Here is an 18,781-nt window from a genome sequence, read left to right on the forward strand (position 1 = left end):
ACTACTAGAAAGCAATAATAGCGTGTTTTGAGTAATATGTACCTGGATCAGAGACAGAATTTCCCTTGGTGTCCGTGAAAAGGCTGTGTAGTCTTGTTAGTATTGTAAGGTGCATAAGTAATACTGAAGTTTAAAGACTAACAGATAAATAAGATGATATAGTGAAAAATTCATTAGATTAAGAGATAATAAACAGAAGCATTGACACAGAGAAACAGCTAGAATTTAATCTGAAAAAACCTAGTATACTTCCATATTTTGAATTAACATTTATAAGGAGATGGAATCATTACATTCAGCTATATAAAAGCTCTACATAAGTTGGGGGGTGAAGGGGAAGGGTTCCCATGGAGGGCAGGATGATGGTACTACATCAACCAGATTCTGAGAGTTCTTCCGTTTTATTCTTTTTCCCCTTTTTGTTTAGGGTCTTTCCCCCCTCTGCCCCCAACCTCCTCAGTATGGTACATCCTGTTATCCCCACATTTTAATCAAATGCTACCTGAAATAAGCGAATGAGGTTTTGGGGTTTTTTTAAAGCTAAAAATGGAGTAACACATCAGATATTCCAAGCCTAAACACTGCTTAAAACCCTGAAACGTGGTCATCTTCCATCTGGCCAAGCAAAACTGGAAAGGGAGCTGCTTTAGCCTTTGGAGCTGTTCCAAGCTGCTCCTTAACTGCTTGAATGGGTCAGTGTTAAGCTATGTGAAGCACTTTTCTTCCTCTTATCACCTTTCCACCCCCTTTTTCCTTGAATTGAGAGTACATCGAAGTCTGTCTCTGCTTCTGTAAGAAGAATAGCTAAATAAACAACATGATTTTTCATTTCTACGTAGTGCTTAGACGATTATTTGTCTTAACATCGTTTCTGAATTGCCAGACTTGTGTGAAATGCAGTAAGGTGGATATTCATTTCATCTATATTCACTTTTAATTCCAATTTACCAGACTAGAGAATGTGTGATTAGCGTCAATAGAGATCAGATCCAGTACTCTGAGCCACACAGAGCTAGAATGAAGTCTAGTTCATTTTTTCCTTACTCCAGACTCTTTGGACAAAGCGCTTCCATATGATCTTACCAACACTGTTTCACAAACTCACCATTCTTTTCTATTTGATGTATTTTAATCACTAGAAAGCAAGGGCTTAGGATGTGGTTCACCTTTGTCAGCCATAAAGAATTAAATATGTTTTCAGTAGTAAAACTGTTTATTGTAGTAGAACTACATGCTACATTTTCTGACTTAAACTTTCATATCATCTGAAAATCTCTCTTCTACCCAGGCATGATATTTAAACACTTCTGAATTCATTTAGAAAGACATCTTTCATGGCTTTCATGCTTTTCTTTCCCTGGATTACACTTCTCTTACCACATCTCTATTTACATAATTACCTATTTTCTGTGCGATGTGCTTGGTTTTTTTATGGACAGACAGCTAGCAAGGTGCTACATGGCAAATGCTACATAAATGTCTTCATGCAGATTTCTATCTCAGATTATAAATCCACCCCTGCACACTGAAACTACCTCGAATTACCTTGTTTGAACCCTGGAGTAAGAGCCTTCATGCATGTAGTAGACTGTTACCCTTATGTTCTTGGGTGTAACGATACCTCAGTGCAAAATGCAAGGTAATCAAGAGTTTTCTCTCTACAGTATCCAAGATGAATTGAAAAGAATACATATGCATAACTATGTTTTTAAACAAACAGAATCCTAAATGCAGTCATATTCCTGTTTAAAATAGCTTTGTGATTATTTTTAAAGTATATTAATAACTCTTAGTCCTTGATTATAGCTCATATTATAAATATGAGATAGTAGATTTTTGTTAAGCGTCTTTATTCTAAAAGTGCACTGTGATTGTCATGTTAAGTTATTGACCACGTCATGTATGATACTGACATTTGTAGTTTATATGAAAATATGTGCTCTTTTCTGTGTTATCACTTTAAGCCTGTACACTATCTAACAGGTTGGGCTGCTTTTGAACTACAGAAATAAATGAAACGTAACATTGTTAGGCATTCTCAATAGTACCGTGATTTTTGTAAAGTGCATCAGCACAGTACACATTAATTGTAAATAATAATTTATGCCAAAGGCTTCAATATTGTAGTATAGTGTCAGAAAGATGATGGTCTTTTGAGGATTTTTTTAATGGATTAGAAACTTCCATTAATTAATCAACATAATGTCTTCTCTGAACATAAACCATGCTGGTTTCTTATTAACTTATATATAATCTGCTTCTGCAGTGTTGGTTATTTCTAAATATTTCAAAGAATAGAGACAGCCAAAATGTGAAAATGATTGTAAAATGTCTGTGAAAATTCAGAACAGTAAATATAATGGGATTTGTTTCCTGGCTTTGAAGTTTGGGACTCTAATGGATTACATATGGAGACCAGGTTTTGTATTGGCTTATCAGTCAGTTGTACATTTAAATCTGAATGAAAAGCACTCTGGCAGTTGATCTGACTTGGGACTCTTCAAATGTGTGAAAATATTTGTTTTGATAATGGAAATTTAGTGGATTTGTTTTATGGTCAGCCTGCATATTCTTGTCTTATGTTATCTAGCTTTTGTTGAAACTGGAGTCCTTTCGCAAACTGTATGAAGTAGTTGAATGAGAGTTATGCGTAGGGTTGAGAATAATTTGTAAAGATTAATTTGTGAAGATTTTATGTATGACTCTAGACATATAGGCTGGAATCATGCCTAAACTGAACTGTAGCTGTTTGCTTTAACCCTTACTTTTCCATAATATATATATTTATATATGCATGTGTGTTTGTGTACACACATGCATGCCCTTTCTCTGGGAACATTCCAATCCGACTTCCTGTACTAGTCACTGTAAATGTTTGAGGGGATTGTAAAGTGTGTTAATTTATTAATAAAGTAATAAATTATTTTTACAGTTCTTCTGATCTAATGGTTTAGAAAGAGATTTCTAGGTGCCTGAACACTTAGTCTTATTTGTGCTGCAGATAAAGTGATGCCAGGTTTGTTAAATTTCTGCAAAAAGTAAGCAGTTCAAAAACAAATAGCAATATTTACATTCAGGTCAATCATGCCATGCTATCTGGTTCCACTCTGTCAAGTAGGAAAAAACAGTGCAGCTGTTGGTAGATGAGGGGAGGAGGATTAATATTCTTTGTGGTTCAAAAGAGGAACACATTAACATTCAAAGGGATTTAATCCCTGCAACATGCTTCTCCACGAACTGTGCAAATCAAGAGAGTCATGATGTTACCAAGTCATGATATTACAATATAGAAGCTGTGTTGCCACATGTCAGCTTTTTTGTATTAAAATCTATTTATGAAGCACTGATGGTCTCTTAATCTCTCCCCAGTCCTGTTACAATCAGTGATTTTTTTTTTTCCCCCTGCTTCCCACGGAGGGGTGTTATTTCTTATATATATTCCTCTTTTTTTTTTCTTTCTGTTGCGTGAAAAACATTTGGGGTACTCAATAACATCACTTCAGCAGACAGTATGGTATGCTGAGGAAATTGCCAATTAATTAAAAGAGCAATTTAAGATTAAAATAAAAACTAAATTTGTCCCACAGGATTAATTAAAAGGGCAGCAGGGGTTGTGTGTGTGTGTGTGTGGTGGTGGTGAGTTTAACAAAGCCACAGATTTTTCTCAAAATAAAATATGCTCAATTTAATACAAAGGACTTAATCACCTTTTTCTTGATAGCTTCCCATGATTTCATTGCTGCATTACAATTCCATTTATTAAAATGCTAGTGTTAACTTATAGTAGTGTTCAAATAATCATATTTTCTTTGAGCAAGATCAGATACCAAAGCAGTTAAATTGGCAGCTGGTCTGTTAGTGGAGTTTTAATAATGCAGGTGTAACTGGATGTGCAGTGAGAATACAACCTGGAAATAACAAATATGTATAGTACAATAATATGATGTAACTAAAATTTCAAGTCTCACCTTCATTAAAAAAAGATAATGTACAGTTTCTTTATATTTTCCAAACTTTTCCCTTCCTTTTATTAGGCAGTAAATCTGTAAAGCCATTTCATCTTTGTAGCTTGTTACAGGAGAGGCCTTCAAAAGTGATTCGCTTAGTGGATCCTACCCTAATTGGTTTTACACGGTAGCTTTTAAAATTAGATTCAAGGGTGCTTCCCAGGCTCTAAGAAGACATAGAATATAGGTCACATTGAAGTTCTTTTCATTCTTAGGATATGCCACGGTGATCAGTATGCACCAGAGCTTATGCAGACTGCAGTTTAATAGGTGTATCTTGTTCTCACAATGATAGAAACAAATATTTCTTTGTTTCTCTGCCTACTTGTTGCCATACACATTTTCCTACAGCCTTGGAGGCAATGTCGCCTACTGTTTAAGGAAGAGGGAGTTTACTGGAATGTGTTAGCTACATGGATATTTACATTTCTTTTTCTCTTATGGGTTCTAGAGGTTTGGTTAGCAGCTCTTAAGGTGGATGCGCATGATGCAGTTTACCAGCCTTCGTGAAATTGCTGTGGTTACTGCACCAGCAGCATTTTGCAGAGCAGACTGAATTGCAGAGCAGTCTGCTTGCAAGATTCCCTGCGAGGACTTGCTAAGTGAGGTGTTATTGGAAGATTTGTTCAGTGAAATGAAATTAAGAGTATATTTTATTTAGGCATTTAACTTGGATGCATTATCTCCAATGATTGAGTGATGCTTTCTTAATGTAATTTTCAGAGTGCTTATTTAAAAAAAAAACCAAAAAAACCTCACTCCCAAATGAGCTGTATTACATTTAACTATTTTTTTGCTTAGACTTCTGAGTCCATATATCTTTGGTGACACTGTTTACCAGCTAATATTTGCTATAAAACAAATCTTGTAAAGTCAGAGGAGGCTGGTATAGTGAAAAATTAAGAACTGAGTCAATTCAGTAATCTCTGTACAATCTAGGTTGCTGCTCTCAAGTTCTGATGTTACCGGACACTGTTTCTTAGATCAAAAAGAACAATTTACTGTCAATTCTTGATAGCTTGTAATTTTTATTTTCTCAGGTTGTATATCTGTCTAATACTGACTTGAACGGGGCCATATTTCCATATGAAATAGCCATGTGATATTCATTGCAAATAAAAGCCTAAAAATGTAGTGGGACTGTTGATATCCTGTTACCTCTTCCCTTAAGGAAGTCTTGTTTATGATACATAGTGGTCTGGTGCTTAATGCGAACAATCACTTCATGCTTTGTCAGCTGCCATCCAGCCTCTAACTTGCCTTCTGTATTGTAGTTTAGGAAACTGCCCTCTTCTTGTCGTGGATCCAGGTCTTACTGCTGTGATAGGAATAATTTTCACCAGGTATGCAAAATGTGCATAAAGTCAGTTAGTTCAATACCCAGTGCATTCCCATTAGTCAAAGAGGGCACAATGTCTAAGCCCTATTTCCTGTACTGAGCTTCTTGTCCAATACAAGGATTAATCTATAGTGTTAATTTTGCAAATCCCAAATCAGTTGGCAATCTCTTCAGAGATTCTTTACCTTGCAGTGTTTCTTTCACTGGGACTATAGTTACACTGCTGGTTTTAGTAGCAGATGTGTTTTAGATTTTTTTCTAAAGAATTTAGAATTACTTCAGCTGGCATTTCCTTAGGAAAGAAAGATAAGGGAGTATAGAATGAAACAGTTTTCCTCAGGTCAAATTCAGTCCTCTGTCATGGTTGCCAGCTGCATCATAGACTGTAGTTCATAAACATGTAAAGCTGTCTTTGCTGTTGCTGCCCTTGTAGAAGGTTATTTCAAGAAGATATTTCTTAATTTTTCTCATGGCTAGAAAATTTCTGATTTTCACTCTAACTCTTCATAGCTAATGGATAAAAATTGTCCTTGTGCCAGTAATGTTCTCTAGTTTAATTAACTTTTCTTCTTGTAGTATTGACCCTTCTGATGTGGATATAGAAAGCACTCATACCCTTTTTTATTTTGTTAGTCTAAATATGCCAGTCTGTCTCAGTCTTGCAAAATAGGCTCTGTGTTCTCTTGATCATCCTAATGGTCCTTCATTGCACCTGCTACAGTTTGAGTAATCTTTCTTGAAACTGGGCTATTCAGCGTGTTTTGGCATGACCCAAGACATATTGTGCAAAGTTGAATGCTATACCAGATTCAGAATTAGCACTGGCATTTCTAAATTAGAAGCAAAATTCAGAGGAGTTAATTTGATCAGGCTGGAACACTGTATTCTAGATGATGTCTTAACTGTGTCATGTATTTCCTATTTCAGAGAAAGCTACAACTTAGAACTACAGTTGCCTTTCAGCAGCTACTTCGTATATAGGTGGCTAAATCATTCTATGATAGTGCTCGACTCAGATCTTTCTACTCATCTTTCTGATGGTTGGTCTGACTCCAACTGAGTTCTGAAGAGCATAGCTTTGTGCTTATAAGCACTTTGGCTATATGTTTTCTCCTTTGGGTTTCCTTAGACCTTAGAGTTGTTCTGTAGTTACAGTAAGGCTTTTGTATTTGCAAAGCCTCTAACTTTATAGTAACAGATTTCAAAAACAGTTGCATGCTTTTGAGAAAATAATAATAAAGAGGAGGAGCCCCAAACCAGCTGTTGAGTAACTCTGATAGAAAACAGTCCCAGGCAAAGAGTTCCCCACTCAATATAGACTGTTGTCCCAACTGATCAGCTGGTTCTTTCTCCACTGTAGTCTCTTTCATCACTTCCAGTGGTCTGGTATGTAAAGTGCTTTATAAATCCAGATTTTCTTAATCTAAAAATTTCTGTTGCAATTTCTATCTGCTTTTGATAAACCCATGTTGTATTTTGCTGTTTAGGCATGTACTTCTTAATTTAGAGGACTCATGAAAATGCAGAACTTCTTCTTCAGTTCTTTCTCCTCCCTTCCTCCAGTCCCCCTGTGGATACAAATACTAGGGAGTTCATACCCAAATCCTGAACCCTTCACATCAATTATCTCCAATAATTAGTTTGCTTTCTTAAATTTTATCCATTTTAAGATCAAGTCCTTTAGTTATGAACTTAATTTGTTTCAGTTGCAATGAAATGAAATCTAATGTTTGAGTCAACAAATAAAGAGTGAAATTGTATTAAGAAATTTAAATAGCTTACACGGTTTTATACAAAAAGGGTTTTTATGGGAAATCCAATTTCAGTTTGAAATTACGGTATGAAAGATAAAAAGAAATCTGTGGCATGTGTAATACATTTAGTTTTAGAAGTTGGCTGTAGAGTTAGCTTACAACATTCTGATTATTGTACAGTTTTATACAGGTGAATGACCAGCAGGTTTTGAGTAGCATTTATCAGTGATATATACAATAATATGCGTCACCTGGATTACTTACGGATCACTACTATTCTTCATACTCTTCCGTATTTTTCTGAAAGCATTTTGAATTCCCTGTCATTTTACTATTCCTTAGTCAACTGACAGCTAAAAGCATAGACCAATTAGTTGGCAAAACTAATATCAATAAATCATATTAATAACAATCAGGTTATTGATGTAAAAATATATTGAGTCTTAAGAATATTTACATTGTTAGCTTGGGAAATGAAATTTAAAGACTTTTGAAATTCTAACGTGGTCAGCTTTCACAAGGATTAGGATATCTCTGGATCTGGGATTTGTTGCTCACTTACGGAGGTTTTATAGTAATGTGATTCTTTTGTGTAACTACTAGAGCTTTCCCCTTAGTCTGATACATCCTGTCATAGCAAATAGGGTTTTTATACGCTTCTGAAGTTAAATGCTGTCAGAAAGGACAAACCTTCTAGACTTGAGCCCCCTAGTATCATATGAATCCAGAAGGATTTTATTCAGATCTGGGGGGTGGGGGTGGTTTTTTTGTTTGGGGGGGGGGGGTGGTGTACCCTTGAACCTTGCCTTTGCTTCACAAACATCATATGGAGAACCCGAGCCTGGGCCTGTGTTTGGGGCCAGTGTAGATTCAGCCACAGGCCATTTTTTTCTCTTGGGTTGCACACTATGATCCTTGCTTGTAATATTACAGGCAATTCATCATTTGGGAACCACAGTTAAAATACTATTTTGGTGATGTGTCCTGCTGTTCATTGCAGAATTCATGTAATTAAATCTGCGGTGCGCAGCTTGTGCTTTTAATGACAAAACATTTTATTGCCCAGTAATTCTTTCTTTCATGATGTCTGCTAATATTTAGCAAATCTTTATCAGTACAGTGTAAGAGTACATTTTCCATATGTGACGTAAAACCACGAATTCAGTAATGTCTTCAGAGCAGCCGGTCACTTTCTGTGAATTAATGACTCGCTGGGATGAGTTGTTAATTTAAGATAATCACCTAGCAGTCTACTTCAGCCAGCCATTCATTCTAAAGAAATGTGAAGAACAAACATGTCTAATGTAGGGTAAAATAATGTAAAATATATTATTAAATGTTTAGCTCATAATAGCAATAGTATTGATAGCTCTCAGAAGCATTTAGCATAACATTTGTATGTATGCCAACAGTGTATTATGGTGCTGCTAATTTTTAAAAAAGAAAGATAAATACTGTATGGGAGAACAGTTGTACTGAAAAGGAAGCTTTTCAGTAGACTTTCAAACTTTATTAGTTTTTTTTTTTTTACTTTATGTAATGTGGTCTCAGTATAAAGTGTTCTTTTTTTGCAACTGGCGTAGTAGAAGTACAAATGTAGCTTGCGTACCTTCTGATTTTTTTAAACTGTCAAAGACAGCAGTAATGGAAATTTTAATATTAGTGTCATTCAATAATATAAATACAAATGCATTTAATTTTCATTTCTGTACATTTTCTAAAGAATTTTTCCATTAGGCAGTTCAAGGGGAATCCCTTTTTCAGTGCACGCTTGAGCAGTTACTTGTCACAGTTCTAGAGTGTTTGTTTTTCTAGTGTCTGAAGAGAAATGATAATTTTGAGATAGCCTTCCAAAGTAATGAGCACAAGACGTTTATTTCAGGAATTTAAGGGAGCATTTCTGCCTCTCCTTAAGTAACGGAATCGGTCATTCTGAAATTGTTAGAAATTTGGTGTATAGGAGGATTGTATTAATATCTGTCACCAATTAAGGTCTCTGTTGGGAATCAGCATAGTGCAGAATACATCATAAATTGTATGTAGTTGACCCAATAGCATCCCTGTTAGCATGATTATGAAGCAAGGGGGAATCTTTCTGAATAAATTGCATTAAATATTTGTATAAAGAGATAACTGTAGGTCATTGTATGCTTTATAGAAAATTATCTAATTTATTAAAAAATCTTTTCTCACTCATCTCATACAGCAAAGTGGATCAGACCCACCATTAGAATGAAGCTAAACCAAATTGTTCTAGTGCACTGTACGTTTTAAACAGATTTGTTAGAAATATTGGCACTGCCATCCATTGCTTGTGACCAAGATAAGGAAGAAACAATTTTTCTGCTGTATTGTTTCATGTTTATAAAATACTATACATTTTATGGGGTCAAAATAGTTTGTGCAGGGACATAAAGATTTCATGTACTTGCTGGGAGCTCCTCTTCAACAGTTTCATCCTCAGTAGTACTGTGACCAGACTGACTGATTACTCACCGGAGGAGAGCCATAATTGATGTAATATTTCAAACATTTTTGTATATATTTAACAGAACAGGGAGATCATGTAGCCTTTGTATTGAGGAGAATCTATCTGAGCAGAACGCTATGGGGCTAGTTTATTGCGCAGTTAAATCTGAATGTATAGATTCCTTTTTCACAAAGCATGTATTAAAAACTGTAATTTGGTAGCCCAGTGATGTTTGAGCAAGCCTTAAAGCTTTATATGTGAATATACTAACATTCTCATAATGGCACTGGGTGCCCAGTGCAATGAGAGGACTAGGTCAGGATGTGAATCTTGAAGTTAATCTGTATGAGTAGATCTTACAGGTAGTAAAACAACTCTCCTGTTTCTCATTCCTGTCTTCTACTCTGAGGGCATTTGCTGCTACTTACGTAAATGTATTGATCTGATTTTACAGAATGATTTGGCAAGGCATACCTGTTTTACTTATGGAAACCAGAGTAAATGTTTTTAGAGTAGTTACTTTAATTTTTCTAAGAAGTAACCCCTTGTTGTAGTGCAGCAACTCTTCAAACTCCTCATTTGAAGCAATAATCCTTATCCTTAATGTGCATATTTATTATATTTATGTTGACTTTAAACATAGAATTTAAAAAATACTTTTCAAAAGTCCATTCAGAATCTGTCTTCTCCTAGCCTGTGATACCTTTGTACTAATTCTGTCTCTGCTTTCTCACAAAGACAATGAAAGTAAACAACAGAGCAAATCCGTAAAAGTGAACTAAAATGCAGAGCATGTCTGCGTAGGCAGTGAGGTGGTTACTATGGAGCCAACAAACTCAGCTTCCAAATATCAGACTTGGCTTTCTTAAGTTATATATCCTTCATCTAGTGCTAGATTATTTTCTTCACAAAGTTTAGCATCATTTAAGTGAAACTGTGCAGTACACAGGATGTTACACAGAACAATTACAAGGCACAACTTGAGTCTGACAATGTTAGGAAATGCAATGATAGCCTATGAATGTACAGAGTATTCTGAACTTGTCAGAAACAACTTCCCATGGTAAAATATGGTTCAAACTGATTTTTATATTAATATCTTCATTTAAATAACTGTTTCTAAAGTATTGACTTAAGTATGTGAGTGGTGACTTTATGCACATTCACCATAATTATTTAAATGGGACAAGATTTTCAGAAGGTCCTGTGCTACTAGGCTCCCAGCTGGTCTGGAGCACTTTCTTTGAGACTTCTCAATGTATTTTCCTTCTGATTGTAGAATTTGCCCCGATCTGTTTCATAATGTTTAACCAGGCCTTTCTTTATCCCTTAGAACTGGGCAAGCAGGGTATCTTCACCAGGGAGTTTTCATTGGAGCATATGCCTACCAAAGGTGCATTTTTCCTGCTTTAAATAATTTACAATCTGGTAGTCAAATCATGAGGGTACCTTCCCTGACTATTTTGCAACTATCAAAAAAACTCATAGAAAATATTAGCTACAAGTTTAGACTTCTGAGTAACGATCAAGCCCTAAAAATATGGTTACAATTGCATGGGGAATTTTTTTGGAAGAATCTCTATGAAAAAAACCTTCATTGAGTTCACTTGGGAATTAGCTGATAAAATATTAAACAAAGCATAACAATTGAATATTTACCACTTGGAAAGCCTTTGGCAAAAGACTGAAAGTAATGTCCCAGTCCTTGAGTTCGCTGCTTTGCTATCACTAACAAGCTTGGTTTTATATGTATTAAGCTCCATTTTAAGATTAATTTATTTGATAACTTCCATTATTTTTAATAGAAATTTTAAAAAAGCCTTCTTCCCTACTGTTTACCTGCATGATGACATTAGGAAAGTTAGACACCCTTTTTCAGCACTTACTTGCATTAACATTCCTAGTATGGCACTTTGTGTTCGGTGTACTGCCAGCAAATTAAGTTGACTCAAGTGTGGAGTGGTTTTGCAAAAGTCCAGCATATGAAGAAACATCTAGTACTTGCCAGTGCACTGACTGTAGCAGCACAGAAGAACGCAAGAGGGAAGGGGTGACTCATGTATGTTTGGGAAGTGAAAAAGAGTTTGCAATTGGATTGAGAACTAGCTAAATGAGAAGGGATGGTGAAATGTAGGGAAGGCCAGACAATCTAAGAATGGGAGAACAGAGAGAATGAGGGGTCTACTCTGGCTGTTTGCCCAGCACTGAGTCCTGAGTCAGAACTCGGGACAATTGCACATTTTTATGGATGTTGGTAGCAGTTTAGTCATTTGAAGAGTTCCCATAAGTTACCCTTTCAGTTACAGATTCCAAGGTATGAGTTACACATGGAAAACTCATGTTTGCATTTTCCACAAGACTTAGACTGGACTGACAAAGTTCAATTTGTAATAAGAATGACTTTTTAAATGTCCAGCCTCCTGTTCAAAGCATTATAAACTTCAAAATTAGGTCAAGTGGCTCAAGGCCTTGCCCAGTTGAGTTTTGAAAATATCCAAGGATGGAGATTCCACAGCTTCTCTGACTCTTATTCTGCACTTTTTGAAAGAGTCTGGCTGTGTCTTCTCCCCCTTTAGGCAGTGGAAGACTGTGATTGGATTCCTCCCTGGCTTTCTCTTTTTCCAGGTTAAGCAAACCCAGTTCCCTGCATCTCCTTTGATATGTTACATGCTTCAGCCCCCAGACCATCTTAGTGGTTTACTGTGTGTGTTCCAGTTTTTCAGTGCCTTATAACTGGGTGTCCAAAGCTGTACACAGTGTTCCCAGTTTGACTTCATGAGTACTGAATAAAAGGGGATAATCACTTCACTTGACCTACTGGCTTTGCTTTTAGCCCAAGTGTATGTTGATAATCTAGTAGTTTATCTAATATACTGTTCATATTGTCTCTCTTTTTCTGTGTGCACACAGACAGTACTGTACCATAGCAATGTATCTAATAATACAGATGAAAGGAGGGACATTTGAAGACACTCCAGTCTATCAAAAAGGAACTGATAAATTTATTAGGAACTGAAAAGGTTTAGGGCTGTGCATGAAGTCAGCATTGCTTTGTAGAATTCGAATCGCATCTGAAGCTTACAGTATAATTCAAAATATCACTTTATATCAACAAGAGTTTTACACCATTGTATGTGGTATAAAGACCATTTTTCGTTTGCATTATTTTGTTTATATGAAGGCTTTAGGAGATCAGAATTGTTCTGTGCTAGTATGGGTCCATGAAATATATGCTTTTCAATTATAAATCATGTTCTGAAAATATATTCCATAAAATAGATAATGGGCACAAAGAATGCAACAATACTGATACACTTTGAAGGTTGCATTCTGTCAGTGCATTTTGCACATCTTACTAATGTTGGCATTTGCTGATCACTATACTTAAAATCATTCTAAAATGCATTATTGTGTACATACAATTTTATTCGTGGAAAGTCAGACACATGAAACTTCCCCACAGTCATTCCATGGAGTATGCAGTGCAGCTTGTCACTAGTTCACCTAGTTTCTCTAATCTTTTCAGCGATTGTCATATTTTTCACCATAGCACATCACAACTATTCACTTTGCTGTATTTCTAAGTAGTATTTTACTAGTGTTGCTTTTGTTTGTACCCCAGCCATGAATGTCTTTCAGTCCATGGCCTGAATCAATAAATTTAATTGTTTGGGTTAAACTTTTTGCTTCTGGATTACTATTCTTGGTTTGTCATTCTTCACTCCTGCAGAAGCATGCTGGGAAGATCCTAAGTCAACCATCACACTAACTGAAAAATTTAAATTTAAGATTGAGACAGAGGTGGATCAAACACAAGAGATTGTACCAAGAAAACAGAACATTTGAAATTGAATGGGCTCATAAAATGAATAGCTTCCTTCTGAAAAAAGAGACAAACAATAATTCAGATTTTGGCCAACAGGCATCTCTCTACCCGTAGATCAGATACATTGGCCTTGTTTACTTCCAGTTGTTTAACTGCATGAAACTTTAAAGTTTAATTAGTTAGAAACAAATATAGAAGAGGAAGCTGTTGTGTTAGTCACCGAGACATTCCATACTACTAGCAATCATTCAGTCTTTTGGTTATATTGCATTTTGATTAATATATTTTTATAAACATCTTTTAAAAGCTGAGTGCTTACAATAAAAATATTTTACTTGGTAAATTATAAATAATTTCATTAGTTTTTATATTATTGTATAACTATAGAATAACTTCAACAGAATCAGAAAAAAAAATTAAGATAGCAAATTTGGCAGTTCTCCAAAACAAATTGACAGACTAAATACATAGGAATTCAGAGCAAGGATCAGTGAAGATTCTTGTGATCTCAGTATATCTTATGTACAAAACTGCAGAATTGATCCCTTGGAATTGTCTCAAGGACAAGCATGAAGAAGGCTATGTCATGATTCAATGGTTGGACTCAATGATCTTAAGGGTCTTTTCCAACCTTAATGATTCTATGATTTCTTAAAATTACTTTTTAAAAAATTTAGATCTGGCTTTCCTATTTCTGTATTGCTAGTTTAATATATTTCTTGGGAAGGACTTTTTGTCCAGTTTTATGAAGATAGAGGAATTATTCAGAATCAGAAAGGTTAGTTTCTATTTTTTAATCTTAGAACTGGAAAATTCTTTGTTGTTCACAGTTTTCCTAGTATTCACATACATGTGAAATCATTGCAACTAATTTTAAAACTTGTGAAATATTTTTCCACAAGAATTTCACCCTTTGACATAATGAGCTCTAGGGCTTCTGGAGCTGCAGAATGAAATAAATTATTGCAGTATTTCCTTCATTGAGTCCTTAATAGTCTGTTTTAACTAATAACGTTATTTATTGCATCAGTAGTTGATCATTGTAAGCAAAAGAGCAATATGATGAACATCTTTGTTTAACAGACTAAGCTGATTTGAAGCACAATATTGATCGGGATGTGGTCATTATCAACCATAATCTGTTTGGAGGGGAAGAAAAAATTAAATTGCCTTCCTTATTGAGTCCTACTTCTAACTTTCCAAAAATTACATGTATCTATATAAATGCTAGAAGTTATGTGAAAGGTGTCTAAATTGGAAATTACTAGGAATGGGTATTTACTGTCATTTCAATAAACATAAATTGGAGAATGTTTAAATATGGAAATCATTGCACAAAGCTATTAGTTATCATCACAATACACATTTGGTATGTGTGGATATGTGTACTTTACCTTCCTTTGATCTTTTATTTGTCAATATTACAAAAATATTGTAGAATCCCAGTATTATATAGCCCCTAGCTTTTGATAACACTGATTTTCCCATGGTGAAGCAATCATGTTTAATTAAATTATATTGACAAGATCAGTGGTAATTATTCGGTAAGCATGTTTTTAATCTAGGATTTAAACAAAAAAAGTAAGTACCACAAAGATAACTATTAAGATTTTAGATTGAGATTTATGGGGAATTATATCAAGAACAAAAACATCCTTGTATTTAGTTTTCTGTGTAGAAGCTAATTTAAACATAAGCAAAGGATAATAGGCACTGAAGAGACCATTCATTTTAGCAGTGTTTTGAGCAAAGCGGACAGTATCCAGAAGGAGTTCAAAGAGCTTTTTGTAGGTTGAAAAGAAAGCTTAATTAAAAAAAAAACCTCAAACTCAGCTCAGTAATCGTGTTTTTACTTATTAGCGCAGCTGTAATTAAAAGGAGTTCCTGTAAAATGTTTATCAATTCCAAAACATTTTTTATTCTAAGCTATTCCTTAGTAGAGTTGCCTTTTTTTTTTTATTGTTCTTGTAATGTGATGGTTAGGTATCGGATATAGGGAGTTTAGGGAGCTTTAGGATATAGGGAGCTTTTGCATAATGCTTATTGTAGTCAATATGCTGTTTCTTTTATATTTTACGTATTTTCTTTGTATAGATTTTGAACAGCTATAAAGATCTTAATCTCTGCTATTGATAATGTTTTCAGCTTAAGTTTTGCCTTTATAACTGCTTTTTTTAAGGCATTTCCAATATAGAAAGTCCTATTTAATTCAAAGTCCAAAGTAATCTATTTCTTAGTTGGAGTGAAGATCATTTTACTTCCAAGAAGTGCTGAGCATACTTTTTGAGATTTGCTGGATCAAAATCTCCTTGTCTGAATGCTTCTCAGATTTATTGTCAGTCATACTGATTCTTATTAGTCCTTAAGTATTTTATCCCAGCCTCATCACCTATGCTTTTGACATGTTCCTAGCAAAAGATGTGTCTCCTCACTTCCAGACTTGTAAGAGTAGCCTTTGTTCCTATTAGTCTTGGGCTGAAGTCTGATCTTCAGACAGCTTAAAGAAGCCTCATGTTCCCAGGGCCTGGTCCTTAGGGGGAACTTGAATCATCCTGATAGCTGATGAAAGGAGAATACAGAGGAGCTCAAGCAATCTAGGAGGTTTCTTCAGTGCACTGATGACAACTTCCTGGCACAGTTGATGGAGGAGCCAACAAGGAAAGGTGCTTTGCTGGACCTGATGCTTATGAAGAATAAAGAACTGGTCAGGGACATGAAAGTAAAGAAAGCCTTGGCTACGGTGACCATGAGATGATGGAGTTCAAGATCCTAAGAGAAGGGAGCAGTGAAAAAAGCAGGACTACAGCCCTGGATTTCAGGAGAGCAGACTTCATCCTCTTCAGAGCTCTGCTTGAAGAATTCCATGGGCTATGGCCTTGAAGAGAGGAGGGGTCCAGGAGAGTTGGCTGATACTCGGTGATCACTTCCTCCAAGCTCAAGAAAGGACCATCCCAACAAGTAGGAAATCAAGCAGAGGTAGCAGGCATGGATGAGCAAGGAGGTCCTAACTGAACTCAGACATAAAAAGGAAGTGTACGAGAGGTGGAAGCAGGGGCAGGTGACCCAGGAGAAGTATAGAGCTCCTGTCCAGTCTTGCAGAGATGGGGTTAGGAAAGCCAAAGCCAGCCTGGAGTTGAATCTGGAGAGGATGTGAACGGCAACAACAAAGGATTCTACAAGTACATAAACAGCAAAAGGAAGACTAGGGAAGACGTGGGCCTGCTACTGAATGGGGCAGGGGAGCTGGTGACAAATGACATGGAAAAGGCCAAGATGCTTGATGCTGCCTTTGTTTCAGTCTTTACCAGTAAAAACGGCTTTCAGGAATCCCAGGCCCCTGAAGCTAGAGGGAAAGTCTGGTGCAAGGGGGACTTGCACTTGGTGGAGGAGAACCAGGTTAGGGAGCAGTTAAACAAACTGGACATACATAAATTCATAGGGCCTGATGGGTTGCACCCATGAGTGCTGATGGAGCTTGCTGATGCCATTGTGAGGTGACTTTTCTTTATCTTTAAATGATCATGGTGAGTTGGAGAGGTTGGGAGAGCAAATATCATTCCTTTCTTCAGGAAGGGCAAGAAGAAAGCTGTGGGGAACTACAGGCTAGTTGGCCTCAGTCAGCCCAATCCTTTGGGAGGTGATGGAGGAAATCCTCCTGGAAAGGATTTCCGAAGTCATGAAGGACAAGAAGGTGATCATGAGTAGTCAGCATGGATTTACAAAGGGGAACTCATGACTAACCAACCTGGTAGCCTTCTGCAATGAGGTGACTAGCTTGGTGAACAAGTGGAAAGCAGTGGATGGTGTTTACCTCAGTAAAGGCTTTGACATGTATCTCCCATAACATCATAGACAAGCTGACAAAGCGTGGGTTAAATAAGTAGACAGTGAGGTGGACTGTGAACTAGCTGAATGACCAGGCCCAGAGGGTTGGGATCAGTGTCGCAAAGTCCAGTTGGAAGCAAGTCACTAGAGGTGTACCCTGGGAGTCAATATTGGGGCCAGTACTATTTAACATCTTCATTAATGACCTGGATGATGGGACAGAGTGCACCTGGAAGAAGTTCACAGATGGTACAAACCTGAAGAGAAGGCTCATGGGGGATCTTATCAATGTGTACGAATAAAGGATGGGAGGGAATGAAGATGAGGGAGCCATGCTCTTCCCAGTAGTGCCCACTGACAGGACAAAAGACAATGGCACAAATGAAGACACATGAAATTCCATCTGAACGCAAGAGAATTTTTTTTGCTGTGAGGGTGGTCAAACACTGGAACAGGTTGCCCAGAGAGGTTTTGGAGTCTCCATTTGTGGAGATACTCAAAACCCGACTGGACATGGCCTTGGGCAGTGTGCTCTAACTGACCCTGCTTGAGCAGGAGGGTTGGACCAGATGAGCTCAATAGGTCCCTTCCAGCCTAAATGATTCTGTGATTTTCCAAGTCATAAATCCAATATATAGTATGCTGTGTAATGGCTGTGCTTATAATGTAGTTTTGGCCAAGCTTATTTGGCCAAGCTTAGCTCTTGTGATTTTTTTTTTTTTTTTTTTTTTTTTTAGAATCTGTAGGTAGTGATTTGTATTTTGTTACAGAACATATCCTTGTAATACCAGTAATAAACATTCTGAGATGCAGACTTTTTGATTGTTTAAGAAATTGTCAATATGCATATCTGTTTTACCTAAAAGGTCTTTAGAAGCTGAAGTCATAACTTCTTCAGATATTCAGTGAATGCTGCTGTTTCAGCCTACCTCTTCTATACAACACTCACACCAGCAGAACTGACCGCAGACCCAGGAGCTGCCCTGGCCATGTCCATTAAGCCCAGGAAGCCTCGCTGTGCAGCTGCTGCATAGCACAACAGAACAGTTGCACAAGAGATGGACATTAATGCTTGTTTGATTTAATTATGTTGTATATTAGTGCTGTGCTCATTTAGTTTATAGTTGCAGTTTCTTTTATGACTGTATGTTACGTACAGTACTAACACCTGTATTTATTTTTAATTTACAGGATGGAGGTCTGCTGCTAAATAATCCTTCCGCACTAGCAGTTCATGAGTGCAAGTGTCTTTGGCCAAATGTTCCATTGCAGTGTCTAATATCGCTGGGCACTGGTCGATACGAAAGTGAGGGAAAGACCAATGTCACATACACCAGTTTGAAAGCCAAACTCACCAATGTTATCAGCAGTGCAACTGATACAGAAGGTTGGTTTCTTCAGATGTGTTTGTATCGTGATTGTTTTCAGGTTTTTATGTTTTCTTAGAATTATAGTTCCAATTCAGAGAGCAGTCTGCAACCTGTTGTCTTTCCCCTTCTCCTCTCTACCCGCCCCATTGAAACTACTTGAAACGTGTCTCTTCATAACTCATTATGTAGA

The 18,781-nt window shown here is 36.5% G+C and overlaps 1 protein-coding gene across 6 annotated transcripts in view; it reads left to right on the forward strand.

Annotated features, from left to right (window-relative positions):
* PNPLA8 (patatin like domain 8, phospholipase A2) overlaps positions 1–18,781 on the forward strand; it is a 40,454-nt gene that overhangs the window by 19,017 nt on the left and 2,656 nt on the right. For 4 of the 6 annotated variants that reach the window (XM_087764976.1, XM_087764977.1, XM_087764979.1 and 1 more), the window contains exon 9: positions 18,413–18,608. In XM_087764976.1, the coding sequence (XP_087621102.1) occupies positions 18,413–18,608 (196 nt within the window). Of the gene's footprint in view, positions 1–1,490; positions 1,640–18,412; positions 18,609–18,781 lie in introns of those variants that run through there. The other 2 variants (XR_015706387.1, XR_015706388.1) reach the window with 2 other exon arrangements.

This window comes from Nipponia nippon, unplaced genomic scaffold, assembly GCF_047370975.1.
Source record: "Nipponia nippon isolate SJK-2023a ecotype South Korea unplaced genomic scaffold, ASM4737097v1 scaffold_3, whole genome shotgun sequence".
Lineage (NCBI taxonomy): Eukaryota > Metazoa > Chordata > Aves > Pelecaniformes > Threskiornithidae > Nipponia > Nipponia nippon.